The sequence below is a fragment of the Sus scrofa genome, chromosome 8 (genome assembly GCF_054392235.1).
Source record: "Sus scrofa isolate SSC_HxYL_T2T_F1_AM1 chromosome 8, Sscrofa_HxYL_maternal_Yorkshire_Landrace_v2.0, whole genome shotgun sequence".
Taxonomy (NCBI): Eukaryota; Metazoa; Chordata; class Mammalia; order Artiodactyla; family Suidae; genus Sus; species Sus scrofa.
The window spans coordinates 3905599-3928419 of NC_139390.1; the positions used below are offsets into that span (position 1 = coordinate 3905599).

General features: G+C 55.2%; 1 protein-coding gene across 39 annotated transcripts in view; it reads right to left on the reverse strand.

The window, feature by feature from the left end:
• Window positions 1-15467, reverse strand: part of TBC1D14 (TBC1 domain family member 14) — a 96363-nt gene extending 80896 nt beyond the window's left edge. For 16 of the 39 annotated variants that reach the window (XR_014812109.1, XR_014812108.1, XR_014812107.1 and 13 more), the window contains exons 1-2: window positions 15435-15467; window positions 3896-4637 (exon numbers count right to left, since the gene is read on the reverse strand). Coding sequence is in view for 18 of the 39 variants with exons in the window: in XM_084971508.1 (XP_084827634.1) it covers window positions 3896-4620 (725 nt within the window). In the remaining 21 variants the exon portion in view is untranslated. Of the gene's footprint in view, window positions 1-3895; window positions 6046-6332; window positions 7842-11537; window positions 12290-14935; window positions 15060-15434 lie in introns of those variants that run through there. The other 23 variants (XR_014812114.1, XR_014812113.1, XR_014812112.1 and 20 more) reach the window with 4 other exon arrangements.
• Window positions 15468-22821: the final 7354 nt, after the last annotated feature.

Consider the following 22821-nt stretch of genomic DNA (forward strand, 5'->3'; position numbering starts at 1 on the left):
TTTAATAAAAATACATACATTACATTAGTAAATCTCCTGCAAAGAAGCAATTAAATACCAGCATTTACAACTGCTAGCTCAGTGGTTCTCAATGGCTGGCTGATTCCGTCCACCCCTCCTACCCCACTCACCCTGCCCCTCTGGGGACATCTGGCAACATCTGAGGATGATTTTGGCTGTCACAACTGGAGAGGTGCTACTGGCATCTAGTGGGTAGAGGCCAGAGATGCTACTAAACAGCCTCAGTGCACGGGACAGCCTCCCACACACAAAGACTGACCTCCCCAAAACGTCGACAGGGACAAAGGGGAAAACTCTTGGTCTTTTTCAATAATGGACTGATTGATTGGAGGAAGGTACAATATGAGGATAAGAACTAATAAAAGCTTTAGGAAACACATTTTTTAGAAATAATAAATTTTTGGCTGCACCCACAACATGCAGAAGTTCCTGGGCCAGGGGTTGAACCCAAGCCACAGCAGTGACAACACCGAATCCTTGACCAATAAATAGGCCACCAGGGAACTCCTAGAAATGAGAATATTTATGTCAGAATCATTGACAGTTCCTGCTTACGTAGTGCCAGGAAATGTGCTAGATGCCCCACTTAAGGCTCAGAGAGGTGAAGTGACTTGCCCAAGGTCACACAGCTATTAAGTAGGACAGCTCACACTGAATCCAGCCAGCCTGACTCCTGAACCAGCACTCCTGACCTCAGTACCCCCCAAACATACACACACACACACACTCACCCATGTCCATACTCATACCCCCACCCCTGCAGCGTGCGTCTGTCTCCCCCACTGGCAGCAAGCCCCTGAGGGCAGGGACCATCTCCAGGCTCAGGGTGGAGTGTGCGGACTGCAGTCTGTGGGCACAAAGGGGCAGAGGCACAAGCAGGAGCTGGGCCTGGGCTTCCATGGGGCCCTCCTGGCTTCGCTGGCTCCTGACTCAGCTGGGCCACCCTCGTCAGTCAGGGTCAACACCAGGTCTGCTCCCGGAGGCTACAGGCTCCCTGACCCAGATCGCCGGCGCTTCTCCCGAGCCTCATCCTCTGGACTGGCCTTCCACGGTACTGCCCGCATGCTCTCCACACCCCGGAGGCAGACTCAGAGAGGACAAGAACGAGTGGCACGAGGGCAGAGGGAGCTGCTGGGCCGAGGGACAGCAAGGAGAACCAGGAGGATGCAGAAGCCGGGCTGGGAACCGCAAAGGCCCAGCTCTGGCCTCAGGCCTGCCCTCCACAAAAACGCACCCAGTCCGCAGCCCTCCGAGTCCCTGCTAAGGGCCAGGCCCCCTCTGTTACTCATCTGCAAAATGTTTAGTTGGCTCCAAACATTTTTGGGACGGGACCCCCTTTTTCCCCTCAAAGGAATGATAGATTAACTCTTCTCTAACACTTAAGACTCCAGGACAGGAGTTCCTGCTGTGGGTCGGCAGGTTAAGAACCCGACAAGTATCAGCAGGTTCGATCCCTGGCCTCGCTGAGTGGGTTAAGGATCCAGCGTTGCCACAGGCTGTGACCTAGGTCACAGATACGGCTCGGATCTGGCGTTGCTGTGGCATAGGCCTCAGCTGCAGCTCCAATTTGACCCCTAGCCTGGGAACTTCCACATGCCGCAGGTGCGGCCCTGAAGAGAAAAGAAAAAGACCCTGGGACAAAAAATTCACTACACTTGGCCCATGACATCAGCAATCTTAACTTTACTCGTCATTAATATTCCACCTGCTTCCCAAAGGTACTTAACGATAGCTCACAATGATAATGTCACAGCCATCAAAACAAGGGCAAAGAGACAAGAATTCAGAAACAAGACAAAGAGGGGAGATTTAGTTTCCGAGGCACAAAGCTGCGAAAGATTTTCAAGACACAATTGGCAGTAACCGATGGTGCTTCCTTTCAAAGGAAAAGCGGCTCCGACACAGACAGTAAGCCCAAGGCAGCAGACAAGGCGAGGGCCAGTCACGATCATCGCAGAGAGTAACTGATGCCTCAAAGGTTGCTCTGTCTGGGTCTGCCCCACGTGAGCCCACCTCCTCCCCACGACCGCCACAGGAGTAGGTCTCATGGTACCCACTCCGCAGATGGAGAAGCCGAGACAGAAAGCAAATGACAAGGACGACGCAGGTAAGAGCACACACGGAGCACGTCAGCATCAGCAACCTAACAGGCACCACGGGCTAGGCACCTGCTAGTGCTATTTTAAGAGGTGAGAGAGCTAACTCAGAGAGGTGAAGCAACTTGTTCAAGGTCACACAGCTAGCTCGTGGCTGCAGACCTGCTGAAAGGAAAGCTAAGCTCTTTCCTCTGTGCTGTTTCACAGCCAACCCCTCTTTCATGCAAGGTTTCCCAAAGTTGCCAAGAACCCGGGTGATTCTGAAAAGCTGTCCCCAAGGCCGTTCCCCTGAGATTCTGATTCGGGAGCTCTGGGCTGGATCCTGAAGAGCCATATTTAACAGGCACCCAGATGGTGTTCAGAGACTGATCCGAGTGAAGGGAACAGCTCGGCCACACAAATCGGAACGGCAGCAGCACTATTTTAGGGCTGTGGCCTCAGCGGGGACAGCGAGTCTCTCCCCCAGCCCCCGCCTGGGTCTCGGGTCCCTCCCACTGAAGGCAATCGCGCGGCCACCAAGAGCTGGGACCAGGATTCCTCCTGGAGGCAGCACCACCTGTCTGTATGCACATCAGAGACAAAACCATGACCGAACGGGAGCTCCCTTCCCTCAGGGCTGGGCTCAGACTCACCCAAGATCAGCCCTCAGCTGATGACAACACCGAGGCAGCCCAAGTTGCCGTGTGTGCCCACAGCCACCGAAGTCCCCAGCTGACGCTGGCTGGCCCATCACACCCTCTCGAGGAACACTCAGTGCCACAAAGTGTCCCACGTGGGCCCTGATCCAGGCACACACAGGAGCAGCCAGGCCGGCCGCAGAAGCGCTCCCGTCGGCCGGGCCCTGGGCCCAGAGCGGCCGTGCAGCCAACGGCCCTTCCAGAGCCCCTCGGCCCTTCCGTGCAGCACTGCACAGTCCGGGGGCTCACGACTGCCTTTGCGACTGACTGAGGGGCCACCTCCACACCCGCGCCTGCATGCCCACCCGAAGTCACTGTCTCTGCCGTATTCCTCCTGTCGGAGCAGAGTCTCAAACACAAAACACTGTTGAACGAAAACATGAGAGCACAAAAAAGAGGCAGAAGCTGGATGAGCGGCAGGTGAGCTGGAGGTGAGACCCAGGACCCCCAGCATCCCTGGGTCAGCGCCTGAGGAGCAGGGCACCCCGGGGAGCAAGATGTACAGCTGGGTCCTGACGCAAGTGGGAACAAGTGTGGCTGCAGGGCAGGGACAGCCACAGCTGAGCAGCAGGCCCAGGGCCAGAGCCTGAGCAAAGAGCACAGCCATGCAGAAGCTCAGGGGGCACATCCAGGGCCAGAAATACGAGCCCCAGGTTATGCCCGTGGGGGCTGAGCCCCGACACGTGGGCTACTAACTCTGATGCCACCCTCACCAGCAGCCCACACATGGCCCAAGAAACACAAGTTACCAGCGTAAAGGGCCCGGCAGAGGATGAAGCTGACAAAGGGGGCGATTTGATCACAGGGGCCACTTGTCGGTGCCCCTCTGCCACCGCAGGTCAGAGGCCAGGAAGTGCCAAGAGACTGTGTGAGTGAGCCGGGGCCACAGAAGTGGCAGCTGGCAGTGAGGAAGGAGACCACGGAATCAGCAGCACGCCAGTCCTACACACGAGGCCACAGACTCTGGGCCATTGGGAAAAGGCACGACTGTCTGTGCGACACCTTCTGCTCACCAGGCAGGAAACAGGCAACACGTGCCAGCCAAGACCCAGGGTCAGCACTGAGTGAGCGGCCCTGCTGGAGAGACCATGGCGGCCTTACCGTGTGAAGAAGCTACTGAACGGCCCCAACAGCCTCAGTTTCCGCCCCTCCTCGGTGGGGTCGGCACCGTCTGGCGGGCGTAGGTCACGGGCTTCCTTGCCAGCGCTCAAGGTGACGTCCGTGAACTGGGGGTCATCGTCGTTCTCCAGGGTCACGATGGCGCTGGAGCTGCTCGTGACCACGAGGTCCAAGATGTCCTCATTGCTGACGGACAGCGTGGTGGACAGCTCCGTGCCCAGGCTGGACACGCTGCAGACAGACACATTGTCGCTGCGGTTCAGGGCCTTGGAGCTGGGGCTGTAGAGCTTCACCGAGTCATAGCCCGTCCTGGGGAACGTGGAGGACTTGCGCACGCTCGGCTCCCGCTCGGCGCCGCTGCCCGGGGCCGGGGGCGCGCAGGACGGCAGCGGGCACGCGCTCTGGCAGGCCCGCTCAGGGACGACCTCTGCCGCCGACTGCTTCCTCTTCACGTGCACCACGCTGCAGGGCACGGGCTCCGGGTTGCCGATCTCTAGGGTGGGAATACCCGAGTCCACCGAATTGAGGCTGTGCCGGTCCTCCAAAGCACCCGGTTTCAGCTGGGGCCCGGACTCCGGCAGCGAGAGGGAGCGGGGCGCCTTGAGGTTCAAGGGGTGCAGGTTCTGAATGTGGTTTCCTGGCCGAGCGTCCAGAAGGCCCATCAAGGCTACGCCATTTGTAGAGGCGGAAAGGTTCCCATCAGTCATCTTGGTCCGAGGAGAAACTAGGGAAAAACCCACAAAGATGAACATTTAGTGGCTGTAAAAGCCGAAGAGGCAACTCCTCGGATGCACGTTCAAATGTTCTCATGCCCCGTTTTTGGAGGAAGAATCCTTGAGAAAAAAAGTCCAACGCACCCAAGTTTTAATGCAGGAGCAGAGCCAGAGTTTTAACATGTGTTATCATGACATAAAATAACCGGGAGCTGGGAGTTCCCTCTGCGGCGCAGCGGGTTAGTGAGCCAGCTTGGCTCTGCGGTGTTGCCAGTTGTCATCACCGCCCCAGGGGTCTCATCAGTGATCCCAGGACAGCACTGGGAACGTGGGGATTGTGCCAGGCAGAGAGGAGGGTTTTGTGTCTCGTGGCTTTTTAAACAATCAACAAGATACCTCTGCTGAAAGTGTGTGAATTCAACACCCATACGTAAGTCAAGGTTCTGCTTGTTCCGAGACAGCAGAAAAATCAAGCAGGAAAATGAGATAAGCTGTACACGCCACGTGCAGTGAGATCACCCCGGCACATCCAAGTCGGCCGTGGCTCTCCCAGTGCGTGAGTCACTGTACACAGGTCTACAAGGTTGGGCCTAAAGCCAGGCTCAGGCTAAGAAACCGGTCCACTTTCTGCTGTGCAGCCCTGGGAACTAGGTCTAGTCACTTATGGTGGAGCATGACAATGTGCAAAAATAGAATGTGTACATGTATGTGTAACTGGGTCACCATGCTGGGCAGTAGGAAAAAAAATTGCATTGGGGAAATAACTATTAAAAAAATAATAATAATAGGAGTACCCGTCATGGCTCAGTGGTTAACAAATCTGACCAGGAACCATGAGGTTGCAGGTTCCATCCCTGGCCTTGCTCAGTGGGTTAAGGATCCAGTGTTGCCATGAGCTATGGTGTAGGTCGCAGACGTGGTTCAGATCCCAAGTTGCTGTAGCTGTGGTGTAGGCCAGTGGCTACAGTTCCAATTCGACCCCTAGCCTGGGAACCTCCATATGCCACGGGAGTGGCCCTAGAAAAAAGCGAAAAGACAAAAAAAAAAAAAAATAATAATAATAATAATAAAAACAGGTCCAAGACCATATTGCTACTTAGCGGCCAAGCTGGGATCTACAGGACTGACCCCAAAATAAGCCATACCTAGTGGATAAGTGGCTTAGTTGGGGGTTTTAAAAATCCAGGTCAGAAGGCAGACAATCAATAAAGGAAAAAATAAAGATCTTGAACCTGTAGTAAACACCTGAGCGAGGAGAGTCAGAGCTGCTGGTGACACACAGACCCTGCCCACAGTTCCCTGACCTAAGGCTCGGATGAGGGAGTGGGCAGCGCATCAGCCTGGACAGCATAGTCCCCAGAGGACTGAGACCCTGGCATGTGTTATGTTCCCTTTTATCATCCTTTAAAATGTCAAAAGCTGGAGTTCCCGTCGTGGCGCAGTGGTTAACGAATCCGACTAGGAACCATGAGGTTGCGGGTTCAGTCCCTGCCCTTGCTCAGTGGGTTAAGGATCCGGCGTTGCCGTGAGCTGTCGTGTAGGTTGCAGACGCGGCTTGGATCCCGCGTTGCTGTGGCTCTGGCGTAGGCCGGTGGCTACAGCTCCGATTTGACCCCTAGCCTGAGAACCTCCATATGCCGCGGGAGCGGCCCAAGAAATAGCAACAACAAAAGACAAAAAAAAAAAAAAAAAAAAAAGTCAAAAGCTAAAGAAACCTAGTGGTGCATTTAAATTTGACCCAGGATGGCACTAGAGACGCTCATACTAAGTCAGGTCAGTCAGAAAAAGAAAGACAGACACCATGTGACATCACTTACATCTGGAATCTAATTTACGGCACAAATGAACCTATCTACAGAAAAGAAACTCATGGACTTGGAGAACAGACTTGTGGTTGCGAAGGGGGAGGGAGCGGGATGGACGGGGAGTCTGGGGTTAAAAGATGCAGACTTGCATTTGGAGTGGATGAGCAATGAGATCCTGCTGCTAGATCCCATATCTAGTCATTTATGACGGAACAGGATGGAGGACAACATGAGAAAAAGACTGTGTGTGCGTGTGAGAGAGAGAGAAAGAAAGAGACTGGGTCACTTTGCCGTACAGTAGAAAATTGACAGAACACTGTAACCGGCTATAACGGAAAAAATTAAAATCATTGATTAAAAAAAAAAAATTTGACCCATGGAGTAGAACAACAACAAAAAGGACACTCTGGTCGTTCCTGGATTCTGGTCCCGACAGCATAGGACGGCCCCCCCGGGAGGATTAAAGCCGTGAGAAGGGCGTTAGGCAGGCGCACTACCCCCCCACCCACCCCCCCCAGCAGGCACCTTGGTAGCTGCTATCATCAAACAGCAAGTCGCGGAAGGTTTAAAGCCGGGCAATAACACTGATAACCACTCCCTTGTGGGTGTTATTTTGCTTCTGCAATGAGCTTCCTGCTCCCCTTCAGGAAGCCTGGCCTGCCTCTCAATGTCAACACAGCAAAAGCAAATTCATTCAAAGCCAAAAACGGGGGAGGGCTGATCTTCCTCCCTCCCTCCCGGGAAGTGAAGGAACCAGGCACCCAGTGCAATGGCTGGAGCAAAAACAGAAATAAGACAGAATGAATTCAAATGCAGAATTCAGAAATAGACTCAACCATACATAAAAACTTGAAATACGACCCAGCAAGGAAGGAAGGATTGTTTAATCGCGGTGGTGTACCAATTGGTTAACAATTTTTCTTAGAAGGTAGAATCACACTGCATTACGCCAAAACAAGAATACAAGTACAGCCTCACACAAAAGCGAAATTATAAAGGTGTCGCACAAAATAAAGTGCCCCTGACTCTCAGAGCAAAACCTCGGTTCAGCCTAAAGGACCCAGGCTTCACGTCACCACACTGGAACACGTGTCTGATGTTCTGCAATTCACTCTGCCCTGAATTTCCTGGGCTAGAGCCCCTCCCTGAGTCCCCAGCCATGAGTCCCTCCCAGGCAAGGCCACAGCAAACTGTCTCTGGACCCCTGCCCTGGGAAAACTCCTGGACTTTGCTGTGATGTCACAGGTTTCACTGCAGGAGGACACAAGAAGACAGATTTGTATACAAATTTGAAAGTTCTACATTTTTTTAATTAAGAGGAAAATACAATAAGAAACTTTTTTTGAAGTTCCTGTTGTGGCACAGTGGTAACAAACCCAACTAGTATCCATGAGGATGCGGGTTCCATCCCTGGCCTCCCTCGGTGGGTTAAGGATCCAACGTTGCCGTGAGCTGTGGTGTAGGTTGCAGATGTGGCTCAGATCCCACATTGCTGTGGCTGTGGTGTAGGCCGGCAGCTACAGCTCTGATTCGTCCCCAGCCTGGGAACCTCCATATGCCAAGGGTGCGGGAAAGAAAGGAAGGAAGAAAGAGAGAGGTAGGGCGGGGGATGAAACGTTTTTAGCACTCAGTTAAGAGCTAAGCTTTGACAATGTCAAAGGTGACAACAAAACACCATCGACACACAAACAGGTCAAACTGGCAAAAAGCCAGGAACACAAGAGGTACCGCTCACACGCCGCAGAGCTGAGACCCTTGGACAGGTCCAGCTAAAATTCCGGCTCTGCCACTCGCTAGCTGGGGAGAGGCTAACCTCTCGGAGCCTCAGCGTCCCACCTCCCCAGCAGTGAAATGGGGCCACACCACAGAACCCACAGGCTGGTCTAAGGATAAATGAAATGCAGAGGGTGGGTGAGGTACCAGCAGGTGCCGAGTAAATGTGAATTTCCTTTACTTGAGCCACGTAAAGAGCTTCCGTACCCGAAAAAAAAAAAAATGAATTTAATCTGAAATTTTGGCACTGGAATAAAGAGGAACACATAACAAGTGTGTTAACTGAACCCAAAGACCCTTCTGCTCTGAGGGGCCGAGACAGACGCACAGGGAAGAGCGCACCCGGGCTGGACAGAGTCCAGAGCCGCTGGCAGTGGCCTCGCCCTTCCTCCTCTCCTCCTTCTTGGGGGCCACGGACAGCAGCCCCAGGGCCTCTTCTAGGGAGAAGCTGAGGGACCTGTGACGCTTCTACTGGCTCCAAGTCCAGTTTAAGTTCCTCAAACCCGAGGAGCAGGGTGTCAGCCTTCGGAGAAATAACCCTGAAAGGGAAAAGGTACTTCCGGTTGCATCATATGCTCTAAAATCATCTCTGCAAAGGCGCCAGCCGCCGTCCTGAAGCTCTTTCCCCTGGTGCCACCAATGCCACCAAACCAGAAGCCACCCTCGAAAGCACCTGCCCTCCGATGGGGGCAGCCACTCTAACAAAGGGCGTGCTTCCCCGAGAGGCTGCAGGCTGGACTCTGGAAGCCAGCCAGAAGGCCAGCTGCGGGTGGCCTGCCTCCAAGTCACACATTTTCTAAAGACAGAGTAAGCCTAAATTCCCCAGCCTGGCACAGGGCCCTGCTCATCTGTCCCTGCCAGCCCCCCAGCCTCACGCTGTCCCCCTTACCTCCCTCAACACCCAGCCATGCTGCGCCTCGGCCTCAGGTACCCTCCCCAGCTTGGCCTCAGCCCCGGGATCAGGAGCAGGTGCCTCTAGGACACAGCCCACCTGCAAGGCCGCGCCCCTGAGATGCCTTGCCCAGCTCTCCCAGGAAGCTCTGGGCCCTGCTTCCTCCTAGCTCCCAGCGGCCACATCCCACCCTCAACGACCGTCTATACAGCAGTTCTTCTGTCACTCCCAGGCTTCAGACAGGCACACGCTAATGGTTTCTGGACACCACTGCCTAGCCAAATGCTTGGCGTGGTCAAGGATTAAAAAACTTGACTTGCTGAATAAATTATTAATAACAACTACATTCTGAGTGGACAGGTTTCAGGGACAGTCCATTCAGGAAACATCTGTGGCGAGCTGGGTTGTGTTTCGAGAAGAAGAAGAGTGGCGGAGGTCACCCAAGAGGAAGGAAACGCTCCCAGCGCGCTCCCGGCAGCGCGTGAGGGTGGCAGACCCCGCGAGCTCTGCCCTGGGCACAGTGGGCTGCGGCAATGCCATCAACGCTTGACGGTTCAGCAAAGTCAAACAAAAGCTCCCTTTTCGGTTGTTTCGCAAAGTCTCATGAGACCCCACCCCCGGCCCGAGGGTCCCCCAGGCCTGGCCCAGGCCCAGGTGTGATGCTGAGCCGCACCCCGTCCAGGTGAGAGAGACGCACTCGCAGGGAGGGGAAGGCTGCTGCTTCCAGGCACCGAGGCCGCCTGAGACCCCCTCCCCGCCACGAAACCGAGTTCTGAAGGCAGCAGAGAGACTGGGAAGCCTTCCCTGGGCCGGCCCGTCCTCAGTTTAACACGAGGCAGAAGACGGACAGCAGCTCTGCCACGGACCCTGAGCAAGGCTTCGGAAAACAAGTCCATCTTGAAACAGCAGTTTAATTTTCTCCTCCTTAAAGAGCAGTGGGACTGGGTCTTGACCACATCTTCACAAATAAAACAGTTTGTGAAATCAGAACCAGAAGGTTTAGTTACGTCCCCAGGGGGGACATCCACTCGCTGGCGCTTCGGAGAGCCGTGTCGCTGCCCGGCCATGCGGACATCCTCCCGCGCCGCCTCCGCCTCCACGCTCCCTCCTGCCCCCCACGAGCACCCCCACCCCCACCCCGTCCCAGTCCTCTCGGGTTGCTGCGGGTAACACGGCTCCTCTCACCCCTGCCAGCGCGGGGACAGCGCTGCTCTCCTGGACCCTCCAGGGAGGGGGCGAGCATCTCTGCTGCCAAGCCTCCCACCGCCCCGGCTCTGCCTCTGGTTTCCATACCCATCGGCTTCAGAGGTGGGCACACATAGCTCCCCTCTATCGGCCACGGCCTGAGGGCGTATCTGTCAGAGCCGAGGTTTCAAGAGGGCTAGAACTGGAGTTCCCGTCTTGGCGCAGCAGAAACGAGTCCGACTAGGAACCATGGGGTTGTGGGTTTGATCCCTGGCCTTGTTCAGTGGGTTAAGGATCTGGTGTTGCCGTGAGCTGTGGTGTAGGTTGCAGACTCGGCTCAGATCTGGCAATGCTGTGGCTGTGGTGTAGGCTGGCGGCAACAGCTCCAATTCGACCCCTAGTCTGGGAACCTTCATGTGCTGTGAGTGCAGCCCTAAAAAGCAAAAAAAAAAAAAAAAAAAAAAAAAGAGGGCAGGAACTGTGTCTGCAACACCTGATGACACCAGAGCATCACCATAAAACTGCAATTTCATGAGCACCAGGCACTGTGCGAAGCTTGTAACATGAGAAGTTCCTGGGCCAGGGATCGAACCCAAGCCACAGCAGTGACAATGCAGGATCCTTAACCCACTGAGCCACACAGGAACTCTGCCATTCTATTTTTATAGCCCCCGACAGCCCTCCGTGCCAGCTGTGATCCCCGCTGCACAGAGGAGGAAACTGAGGCACACAGCATACGCAGGCCTCCACTTGCCTGTGGCAGCAGCTGGGGCTTGAGCTCAAGTCTGTGACCCACAACCCCTGGGTAAGCCCTGCTTCTCCTAGAGCCCGAAGGCAGACATGCGTTCTCCTCTGCTGACCAAGCAGCCGAAAGTAATGGATTAACGGGCATCACGCAGAATGGAAAAGTCAACCGGAAAAGTAGTTTTGTTTTTTTAAATGAGGTATCCTTCAGGATAAAAAGAATCCTTAAGAAAGAATTTCCTAGAAGCCCAATATGCTTCTCTGGAGGGTGAATGGCAACTATGAGGCACCTGGTACTCAACACTTCTTATTTTATTTTATTTTTTTTTGGTCTTTTCTAGGGCCGCTCCCGCAGCATGTGGAGGTTCCCAGGCTAGAGGTCTCATCGGAGCTGTATCCCACGGTCCACACCACAGCCACAGCAATGCCAGATCCGAACCACATCTGTGACCTACACCACAGCTCACAGCAACGCTGGATCCTCAACCCACGAGTGAGGCCAGGGATCGAACCGGCAACTTCATGGTTCCCAGTGGGATTCGCTTCCGCTATGCCACGAAGGGAGCTCCCGTAGTGATTTACTAAAACTAATCATCATAAGTACCTGTTAAGTGACTGAGAGGCAACTGACAGGTGAAGAAGACAGACCACTTAACAAAGCCAACACAACCCAGAATCTTAATTATTAATAAGACTAACAACTTACTGAACATTTACATATACCAAGCGCACTAGGAGCTGTCACATGCACTAACCATCACAGGCCTGCCAAGTTCACTGAAGACACTGTGAGATTCAGAGAGGCTGAGGGACTTACTCAAGGTCACACAGCAAGAGAAACTGGACTCAAACCAGATCTGACACCAAAGCGCATGCACGGCTTGCTGGAGTGCTTGAGAATACATTCCCTAAACTCTGTGATAAGTGAAAGCTAAACACAACAATATTTAGACTTCTCTGTATGTATGTTAGACTTCGAAAAAAAAGATTTAAAAATAAAATACACAAGGGAAAAAAAAAATGTAGGTTCCAGGAGTTCCTGTGGTGGCGCAGTGGTAACAAACCCGACTAGTATCCATGAGGACACAGGTTGGATCCCTGGCCTCCTCGCCCAGTGGGTTAAGGATCCAGCGTTGCCTTGAGCTGTGGGGTAGGTCACTGGCAAGGCTCTGATGTGGCGTGGCTGTGGCTGTGGTGTAGGCCTGCAGCTGCGGCTCTGATTCGATCCCTAGCCTAGGAACTTCCATATGCCTCCAGTGCAGCCTTATAGGTTCTGGAGACAGACTCCTTGGGTTCAAATCCCAGCTCCTCCACTTAACAACTGTGTGATTTGGAGCTAGTTTCTTAACTTCTCTGTGCCTCAATTTCCATGCAGTCAAATAGGCACCATCAGAAACACTACCTCATTAGGCAGTAGACAAGACTGGGGGTCGGGGGTGTGGAGCGAAGAAACCCACATAAAGCCTTTAGAATCGTGCCTTAGAAGGTGCTGACTGGTGCTACTCTTCCCAGGCACCTGACAGAGCCAGCCAACTCAAGCCCACTATTTTAACAACTCGTTAGCCTAAGCAAGCCCAGACACAGCAGGTCTATATCTGCACAGCCTCACTGGATGGCTCTGCCCTGCCACCCCCACCTCTCCTCACACCTTCGCAGTGGCACTGGCTGAGTGCTGGGCCTCGGCTTCTCCACCTGTAAAACGTGATTAGCCCACATCTATTATCTAGAAGGCTAACCATCTAGAATTCTAAACCCAAGCCCTAGAAAATTTCTATCCTCTCTCAAACAAACATTAACAAACAACATACATTCCTTTTCTTAAAATTTGTTCACGTGCCAGGTATAAATGTCTTTCGTGAGGACGGATCTTCCCCAACGTCTCAAAGCTCCAGGAGGACCCACCACATGTTGGGCAGGCACCCCATGCTGAGGCTAGGGACACGATGGTTAGGTCTGACCAACGGGAAAGGCAGACCTAACACAGATCCTAAAACCGATAAGCTGCGTCCTCTCCATTAGAAAGGCCTTCAGCAGAGCCCAAGCACGGGGTATGGATGCTGGAAGGAGAACTCACCCATCGGACAAAGGGGAGCAGTGGGATGGAGAGATAGGGAAGAGGAGGAGGAGAGGGCTGGAGAAGCCCAGAAAGGGTCCCTGAGAAGCAGGAACTGCAGGCATCAGCGGAGGCCAGGGGAGGCAGCTCTGATGCAGAGCCTGAGAGAGTGCGCTGGGGGCAGATTGTAAAAACTAGTTTCACAAGCATGGAGCAGGCCAAGCTCAGAGCAACACAAAGCGCTGAGCAGGGAGGGACCTGCTGGGACTTGCTGGGACAGTGAAGGTCACTAAGATGGGCAGAGCCTGGCCCTGGGACCGGCCTCAGTCTGACCCTCATCCCAGCTTCTCTCCAGCTGGGTGACCCCGAACCCATCCCTTTAGCTTCCTTCATGTTTCCCAAAGGATGTACCCACGCAGTAACCATGAGCCCCAAGGACATGCCAGGTTCTCGTTAGGGCTGGGCATCAGACAGAACCCACAATCTCAAGGGGTCAAACATACCACAACCAAGGCAGTAGTAAGACAGCCCCGGCTGGGGGGAGGGGGAGGAGGAGGAGGATCCCGGTGGGACAGGTAAGACCTGGAGAACTTGAGATATGGATTGGTGCTGCCAGATAAACCCGGGCAAGAGGAGGTGACGGCTCTAAGTTCTGGCCTGGCCCCACGCAAAGCACCTAACAGGGCCCAGCAGCAACCCAGCCTCCACAGAGGCAGCAAAGACAACAGTGGGGTGCCGGCATCCCATAGACACGGGTCCCAAGACACCGTCCTCAGCTCGCCTCCGTAAATAAAGTAAGACCATGCCCAGGGGCGTCCTGCGCGGAGAAGCTTCCAAAGCAAAGCTTCCACTTCCACTTCCACGTTGGACCAAACGGTGCAGTGAAATTTAGAAAAAGAAATCGTTTCCCATGGCCAGGCAAGGATCCAGTCTCTAAAACGCCCACTGCCCAGGCCTGGGGTCCAGTCTGTGGCCAGTCCTGCAGCACCCTGAGGAGCCCCCCCCAGGGCCTCAGCCCCACAGCTCTGAGCCCCCTCCATGCCTTCCTCAAGGAACAGGGCAGCTCCCCATTCCCGCCACAGGTTCCCGCCTCTCAGTCCGCCCAGCGGGAAGGATCCCCAGGCCTGCGGAGGGGACTGCAGCCAGGAACAGGGGTCTCTGAAGCAAAAGGGAGCCCCTGGCCCGGGGACTAGGGGGTCCCCAGCGAAGGGGAAGTCCGTGGAAGGACAAGGATATGAGAAGCAAGGGGATCGGGAGCTCCGAGGCGGAGGGGCTTCCAGGGGGCTGGATCGTCTAGACGAAGGGGGACGGGGGAGTCGGGGAGAGGGGACGTCCGAGGTGGCGGAGGTCCCGCGGGAAGGGGACTTCAAGGTAGAGGGGATCCTGGCGGTTGGGGGGGCGGGGAGCCGCAACGTGGGGAAGGCCCCAACTGAAGGGAGCTCCGAGGTGCAAGGGGTCCCGGTGGCCCCAAGGTAAAGGGGGTCCCGCGGGTCAGGCGGCGCGGCTCTGCGCGCCGACCGGCTCCGCTCCCCGCCGGAGAACCTGGCGCATCTGGAGGGAAAACTTTTCGTCAAGTTCCGGAAAAGGAGAGTGTCAGGGCGCGAAGGAGCAGACGAAGCGAGCTCCGCCTGGGCTCCGCGATGTTCCCCGGGCCCCACGCGCTCCCTCGGCGCCAGGGGAAGCGTCGGTCGCTCGGCGAGGGGGCACCCGGGCCGGACCTGAACCCGCGCAGCCCGCCCCGCCCCGCCTCAGGCAGCCTCCCGGCTCCGGCCAACGCTGCAGCAGGTGGCAGCGGCCCCGCGCGCCCCGGCCCCCTCCCTCCCTGGCGGCCCGGCCCTGGCTGGAGGCCCTCAGTACCGGAGTTAGTGCGGCTCCGACGCCATCCCCGGGGCCCGCGGGCCCGCAGCCCAGGCCCCGCGGGACCCGCAAATTGCGCGGAGAGGACGCGGGGCGCTGCAAGCGGCGGACCGGCCCCACAGGTGCAAGCTAGACGCCCGCGGCCAACAGCTGCGCGCGCCCTCGCCCCGCCCCGCGCGCCCTCGCCCCGCCCCGCGCGCCCTCGCCCCGCCCCGCGCGCCCTCGCCCCGCCCCGCGCGCCCTCGCCCCGCCCCGCCCCCTGCCCGAGCGGCCGCTCTTCCGCCCCGGCTGCCGCCCCCCGCCGCGCCGCCGCGGCTCCTCGAGCTCGACGCTCGTCTTGATGCCCCTCCTCCGGCCCGATCGACCGCACGCCGCTGGCCTCGGAGCTATGTTGCCGGCCCTTTTCTCTCCTGAAGGCCAAGAGGGACCTCGAGGGGTGGCCTAAGGGGATCCTCATGCCCGCGGAGCCCCCGTGGACACCCGCCAGGGGCTCCCTTACCTGATCGGCTCCACCCGCGGCCATCTTGGAAGTGGGAAGCGGTCGGGAGGGGGAAGGGGCACGAGCGGGCAGGGACCAGGCGTGGGGAGCCGAGCGGCGGAGCGCATCGATGAGCGCCCCTGCCCCGGAGCAGGTGTGCTGGGGAGGAGAGGCCCCGCCCCCACCTGACCGAAGGGATCAGATGGTCACGATCCGAGCTCAGTCTCCGGACTTGCAGCCTCGGGACTGTGGCTTTGACGAATTCCTGGCCAGCCATGGTCTCTTAATCTGTAAAACGGGCTTTTCCAGTACTTTTTTTTTTTTTTTTTGAGCTAGTTCAGAATGCATGGTCCCCCAAACTTGTCTGCACTTCAGTATCGCCTGGAGATTTTTGAAAATTTCAAAGCCCTTGGCACACCCCAGGCCAATTTCAGAGGCTCCGGAGGTGAGATACAGTTTTAGAAACTGATGTGCTGACACATTTGGGAACCGCTGGCCTAGCGTTCATGTGCGTTATTTCCCGTCAACATTACAGAAACTTAAGGGACAGGGTCTCGGATCAAAACCTACCTACAGAAGGTTGGGAGATGAAGTCTGTTGCCCCAGGTTCCAAGGCCGAACAGTAGCTGAGGGGTCAGAAGCCCGATGCCCCGCCCCAAACCGCCTTGCAAGATCATGCAAAACCCTGAATAAGAAATCTCTTGTTCCCTGGTAATTGACCCCTTTCTCCTCCCCCTCCTAGAATGTAGGCTCCTTGGGCTGAACCAGGCTTATCTTGTTTACTGGTGTGTTCCCTGAATCTGGCAAATAGTAAACACTGAAGTGTTTGTTGAATTCTTCTGAGGTGTTTGGGAGCTGGAAGGCCTGGGTTCCAGGGCTTCTACCACCCAAGGCCCCTGAGACTTGTCACAGGCAAAATGACCAGAGAGGAGGCGTTCCCATCGTGGCTCAGCAGAAACAAATCCGACTAGTATCCATGAGGATGCAGGTTCCACCCCTGGCCTCACTCAGTGGGTTAAGGATCTGCCATTGCCATGCATGAACTGTGGTGTAGGTCACGGACACAGCTCTGATCTGGAGTTGCTGGGGCTGTGGTGTAGGTCGGCAGCTGCAGCTCTGATTCCACCCCTTGCCTGGGAACTTCCATATGCTACGGGTGCGGCCCTAAAAAGACAAAAAAAAAAAAAAAAGATCAGATAGGAAACTTCATAGAGAGGAGCAGCTGCCTCTAGCAGAGCGGTCGGGGATACGCCTGGTAAGGTCTCCATCACAGCCGCCGGAGGCACGCAAATGGAAGGTTAATTTGTCTGGGCTATGCTCACGGGCGGCGGGCCAAAGAACCTGCGACTTGTTTCTCCTGCCTGGGTCGTAGCTCTAAAAACTCTGTGCACCTACCAGTTATGATGGCAGGAAGAGTGGAACTTTAAAATGGAAATCTGTTAGGAATACATTAACAGCCTTCACAAGGCTCAGGGCATGACAGTTTTATAAATGCTGACACTCTGGATGTCTTAAGGAAACAGTACCAGATCTCCTTCAAAGCCCAGAGTGCCCTCCTGAGCTTACTGTGAGGAAACATTGAGAGGAAAGCACAGACCTGCTTCAGGCCTGACTTAATGAGCAGTTTAATGCATCAGACTAATAAATCTGCTTTTACAGTGTTTTTTGCGAATCCCCAAATCCATTCCAGCCCTAAGTCTTAGGCTTTTAAAACCCCACAATGACAGCAACCATTGTTCTAAATCCAGAACCAAGGAAGTTTGTAGTCCTTGGGTTTGCATTTGGCGCCCTCTGTCTGCCTCTTCCTCGCCCTCTCCTCATCCTGTGCACCCCACAAACCCCAAACCCGGCCCGGAGCTCCTCCCCGGGGCCCATCTGTCACTGACACCCTCGGTGTGGTTTGACCCATTTCTTCCCCTGTCATCAGCACCCAGAAGTGTTCTAGATAAATCCTCATTGCAGCTAGAGTGTAACAAGATTCAAAGGACAGAGAATGAGATCAGCAGTGTGTTGGTTTGCACTCGGGTCACCTCCGGAGCCTCAGCACCTCCCAGGCCCCAGCTCTGATATGAAGACGACAGCTGGATCGTTGGGGGTCAGCCCCACGCCCCACGCTGCCAGCTAACTGCTGCCTGCTTTGGTGGAGTCATCCCGTTTCCCCCGTGCAGACCTAAGCGCGAGGGTCCTTTGGGGACGGTAAAGCTGCCGCTGGATGCAGACAAGCACCAGGCCTTCAGCTCCCTCTCTGAGTGCCAACTCAGGATCGGGAGCCCTGAAACCTTCCCACCTCTCCCCTCCCCTCCCCAACTCAAGCCTCATGGCACCTCCACCTCTTGACCTGTGTGACCTTTTTTTTTCCTTTTTTTTCTTTTTTTTGTCTTTTTGCCTTTTCTAGGGCCACTCCAAGCTGCATCTGCGACCTACACCACAGCTCACGACAACCACTGAGCCACGACGGGAACTCCTGTGTGACAATTTACATGTAAAAAACCTGGGAGTTCCCGTCGTGACTCAGTGGTTGATGAATCTGACTGGGAACCATGGGGTTGCGGGTTCGATCCCTGGCCTTGCTCAGTGGATTAAGGATCCGGCGTTGCCGTGAGCTGTGGTGTAGGTCGCAGACACGGCTCAGATCCCGCGTTGCTGTGGTTCTGGTGTAGGCCGGCGGCTGCAGCTCTGATTCAACCCCTATGCCATGGGAGTGGCCCAAGAAATGGCAAAAAAGACAAAAAAAAAGAAAAAGAAAGAAAAAACCTAAACAACCTGGCTTTGTCAGCCTCTGGCCTGTTTGGGGAGCACTTGCTGCCAAGTACAGAGGCTCGTGGTGGCTGATCCGCTTGTTTTGACAGGTCTCTGTCCCCGGGTCTGTCTTTCGTCTTCTATGGGCCCAAGGTTGCTGGAAGGCTTCTCTCCAGCTACCTGGGCTGCTCCTGACTTTTGCTTCCCCTCATATTGCTCAATTTGCAGAAGCAACAAGAGAAACCTAAGTTCCAGGCATCGTGTCCTAAAAATGAGAACTTACATCTTGGCAGTGAGACAAAGGACTAAACTCCTAGGAGTTTATAAAAAGGCGCAGGCATGGCTCCAGCAAGAGAGAAAATTACGACACACCGCATCTCTTTGGTCTAATAGTGCACTTGAAGAGCGCTCTCCTGAAAAAAATTACCCCAGAATTCAGGCAAAGCCTGCTGTAAAAAGATGCTCACCGCTGTGCCCCTTCGAGCAGGACATGAATGTCATGTGCAGGTCCAACCACAGGGGGAGGCTGACTAAGCAGAGAGACTGACATGCAGCCAGTTTTTTTAAAAAAAATCTTCAAATAGTTTATGATAGCAAAGAGGAAATGCTTAAGTTATAAGAGTGACACTGAATTGTAAATAAATAAAGAATATGGGGAGTCCCTGTCGTGGCTCAGCAATAACAAACCCGATTAGGATCTATGAGGATGTGGGTTCGATCCCTGGCCTTACTCAGTGGGTTAAGGATCTGGCATTGCTGTGAGCTGTGGTGTGGGTCGCAGATGTAGCTTGGATCTGGTGTTGCTGTGGCTCTGGCATAGGCCAGTAGCTACAGCTCCGATTGGATCCCTAGCCTGGGAACCACAGGTGCAGCCCTAAAAAGACCAAAAAAAAGGGGGGGGGGATATGGGATATGCATCACCCACAAAAATAAACAGGAAAGAAACACTGAAATGGTATCAGAACACATGTGACTATCTTCTGATTGTGTATTTTGTATTTTGAAACTGTTAGATTTCCCATAACAGACGTCCGCTCTGTTTATCGTGAGATGTGTTAAGATGCCAGCTGATGGGTGATGGCCCGAATTCAAGAGGCGCAGTCACCTGGGCCATCGGCTGAGGGCTCTGCACCCTGGCCCTTCTCGCCGAAGCGAGACAAGCCCCACTGCCATTTGTGAGTGGAAACACGCGTGCTCCAAGGGGTTAGAAATCAGTACACAGCCAGACACCCTTGCTGTGGTGGGACTGCTGACGACAGAGCCCTGTGACGGCGGTCTGTGTGGCCTGCCACCTGCATCCGCTTTCCTAGCTGCCCTGGTGCCCATAACACCCTACTGCTGCCCCATTTTATGGAGGACACTTGAATCCAGGGGGGGTCTGGCCCCAAATCAAAGGCCACTAATTCTCAGAGCATCCCAAGTCATGGCTTGGAAGAAGGAAGTTATAATGAAACCAACAGACCCTCCCAAGTAGGGAGCCCAAGGCCAGGTGGGGGTGGGGGAGTGGCGGGGCGTGGTAGGGGTCGAAGGGCCTGTGGCCTGTGACTCACTGATGCTTAAGAGGTGCCCTGGGCTGGAGGCCTTAAGGCTCTAGGTGCTAAGAAACCACCGAAAGCCTGTGGGGGCAGGGCTCCATGTGACAGCAGAGTGGAATTTTCCAAATAGCCTTGTTTTTTAAAGGCATCCCCCGGCTGCCTGCTGCTGCCACCATCAGAAAGTAAAGGCCGATTTGGAAGCTAGGGGATCAGATCTCATGTGGGAGCCACGTGGGGTGGGTGCAGCTCCTTCTCACACCACTGTGGGTGGCTGGGGGGGGCGCGCGGGGGGGGGGACGACCCCCCCCCCGCTTCTGGGCGAGGCTCTGCCTTGGCACAAGGGCACTCCGGGCTCCCAGAGCTCCCCACGGCCACGCCTTTGCACCTGCTCTGCCCTCCGCCTGAACTCCTGGGGCTCCCTTCTCCGTTACTGCGTGGTCCCCTCCGGTGCTGCCTCAAAACAGTACCGCAGATGCTCCAACCCTCAGAACAGTGTCCTGACCAACCCAGTCCCCACCCCAGGCTGTGCGGGGCTCCAGCAGCCCCCCGGCCACCTCCCAGATGCCTTCTTGCCCCGCAGGGTCTCTGTCAGTCCCCAGCGGGCAGGGGCAGCCCAGGCCCACACAGAGGAGGCGTGACAGCAAAGCCTTACTGAGCCTGCACCCCGTGCACCCATCCTTTGGTCCTTATGACGCTCGGGCTGCAGCATCCCCTGCTCTGGACCCACTTTACTTGCTGTGTGGTGCTAGTTGGGTGGTGACCAATGGGACACCTGGGGTGAGGCCCTGCCCACGCCACCCTCTCTCCCCCTGCTGCCCCTCCACCAGAGACCCCACCTTTTCCGGCCACCAAGAAAGGGGTGAGAGGAGAGAACATGAACTTGCAGGGCAGGCAGATCTAGACTGGAATCCCAGCTCCGATGTTTGCTGTGTGACTTTGGGCGAGTTGCTTAACCTCTCTGAGTCTCAGTTGCCTCTTTCAGAGGAAGGGGTGTCCCACGTACCTCAGGTGACAGGGTGGCTTGGATGTCACGCAGAGGAGATAGCTAGTACGTGTTGTCTCTCTTCCTGATGCATCCAGCCTCCTGAACTTAGCAACCTCCCCGCTTCCTCCTCCATCCTAAGGCAACCTGAGACCTTGCCTGGCTTAGACGAACCTTCTTTGATGCACCCTGAGTTTCTCTTCCTGCCAAACCTCAGCAGTGTTTCCTCCTAACGCATTCGCCCACCAACAACTCCTGAAACGCACACAGAGACACACACATACAAACACACACAGTCACACAGAAACACTTCACACACACAAACAGCGTTGAAATTGGCTTCCTGACGTCCCAGCACTGGCTTAGCCGCAGCCCTTCCTGGGGCCCACGCCTGGGCTGGCGGGTGTTCCCAGCTCGCACAAAGACACCCCTGGAGGCTCTCTCTTGCCCTTCTGCCTCCAGAGCAGCTGCTCCTCCTCTTTAGGGCAGGAGCAGAACTCAGCCTCCCCACCCCTGGGTCTCTGCCCCACGCAGCCTGCTGACCTTCCTCCCCGGGGCTCGTCACCGGTCGTGAGACCCGTCCTCCTGCTGCCAGTCCACCCCCAGCCTCCAGAAACTGCAGGCACCATCTCTGCACCAGCCAATGGCCAGGAGAGCAAATGAGCCGCTGAGCGAGGCCAGGGATCAAACCCTCATCCTCATGGGTACTAGTCAGGGTCTTAACCCGCTGATAGGAACTCCCCCATCTTCTTGTTATTTTTATTTTTCCTGGATTCTTTTAGCATGTGTCTCAGCTATGTCAGAATCCATGAAAATATGTCAGCTTGCTCCATGCACATCTCTAGCAGTGAGGGTTTTGGAGGCATAATCACGATACTGTCAGAAATCTAATAAAACTAACAGTAATTCCTCAATATTTTATAATTGCCCAATTATCTTTAAAAATGTCTTCTGGGGAGTTCCCATCATGGCTCAGCAGAGACAAATCTGACGAGCATCCACGAGGCAGGTTCAATCCCTGGACTTGCTCAGTGGGTTAAGGATCCGGTGCTGCCTTGAGCTGTGGTGTAGGTCAAAGACATGGCTCAGATCCCACGTTGCTGGGGCTGTGGTGTAGGCCGGCAGCTGTAGCTCTGATTTGACCCCTAGCCTGGGAACCTCCATATGCCACAGGTGCAGCCCTTAAAAAAAAAAAAAGTCTCCTGGTGTTCCCTGGTGGCCTGGGGGTTAAGGACTCAGCTTTGTCACTGCTGTGGCTCAAGTTCAATCCCTGGGCACAGCCAAAAAAAAAAAAAAAATTCTCTTTATAATTTGTTTGAGTCAGGTTCCAAAGGCAACACCTTGCGCCCGGTAGCCAGCGCTCTCGTGCCTTGCTAAGTGGTTCTCCCTTGGTTTGTTTTTTTCTATGCCATGTATTTGTTGAGGACCAGTTACTTGTCTTGCAAGATTTTCCAAATCATGGATTTGGCTGACTCTATGCTCGTGGTGATGAATAAGTTCCTCAATCCCCAGGAGTTCCTACCAACTCAGTTCCAGCTCAAGCAGTGGTTCTCAACTGCCCCCGAGGCACATGCTGCATGGCCTCTGAAGAGAGTCCCGCAGGCAGCACTGAGCTAGGGCTGGGAGCAGGACCGGCAGAGCGGCCCGCATCATGGGTGGCCCCCAGCATCCACAGGTCCCCGTGCACTTCCTACACATCCTGTCAGGCGTGCACAGCCCGTCCTTGGACTAGTGGGCTCCGGTGCTGTCAGCACGCCATTGATGGTTCAGCCGTGCGTGAGCATGGTCTAGACCCAACCATCAGAGGTGCAGCCTGGTGAGACCTGGAAATTGTTTTCAGTGTCAGGCAATTATGTTAACACTTCCTAAGTTTAAACAGGACTTTCCCATCCGGAGGGACGAACCCATGTCCCCGCTGTGCTGGAAGTGGGTCCCATCTAACACTGTCTCCTGATGGGAGGCTGAGCTTAGGGATGAGGCCCAAGACCCCACAGCTCAGGGTCAGTTCTGGGCTGAGCCTGGGTGTAGGCGCCACGCAGGGCTCCACTCAGCTGATGGAGAGGCCTGAGCTGATTCTAAAATCTCTTTCCAACCTCGAGACCATGGAGACAACTGCTCACCCACGATGGAAATGCTGGCCTGGCTTGTGCGG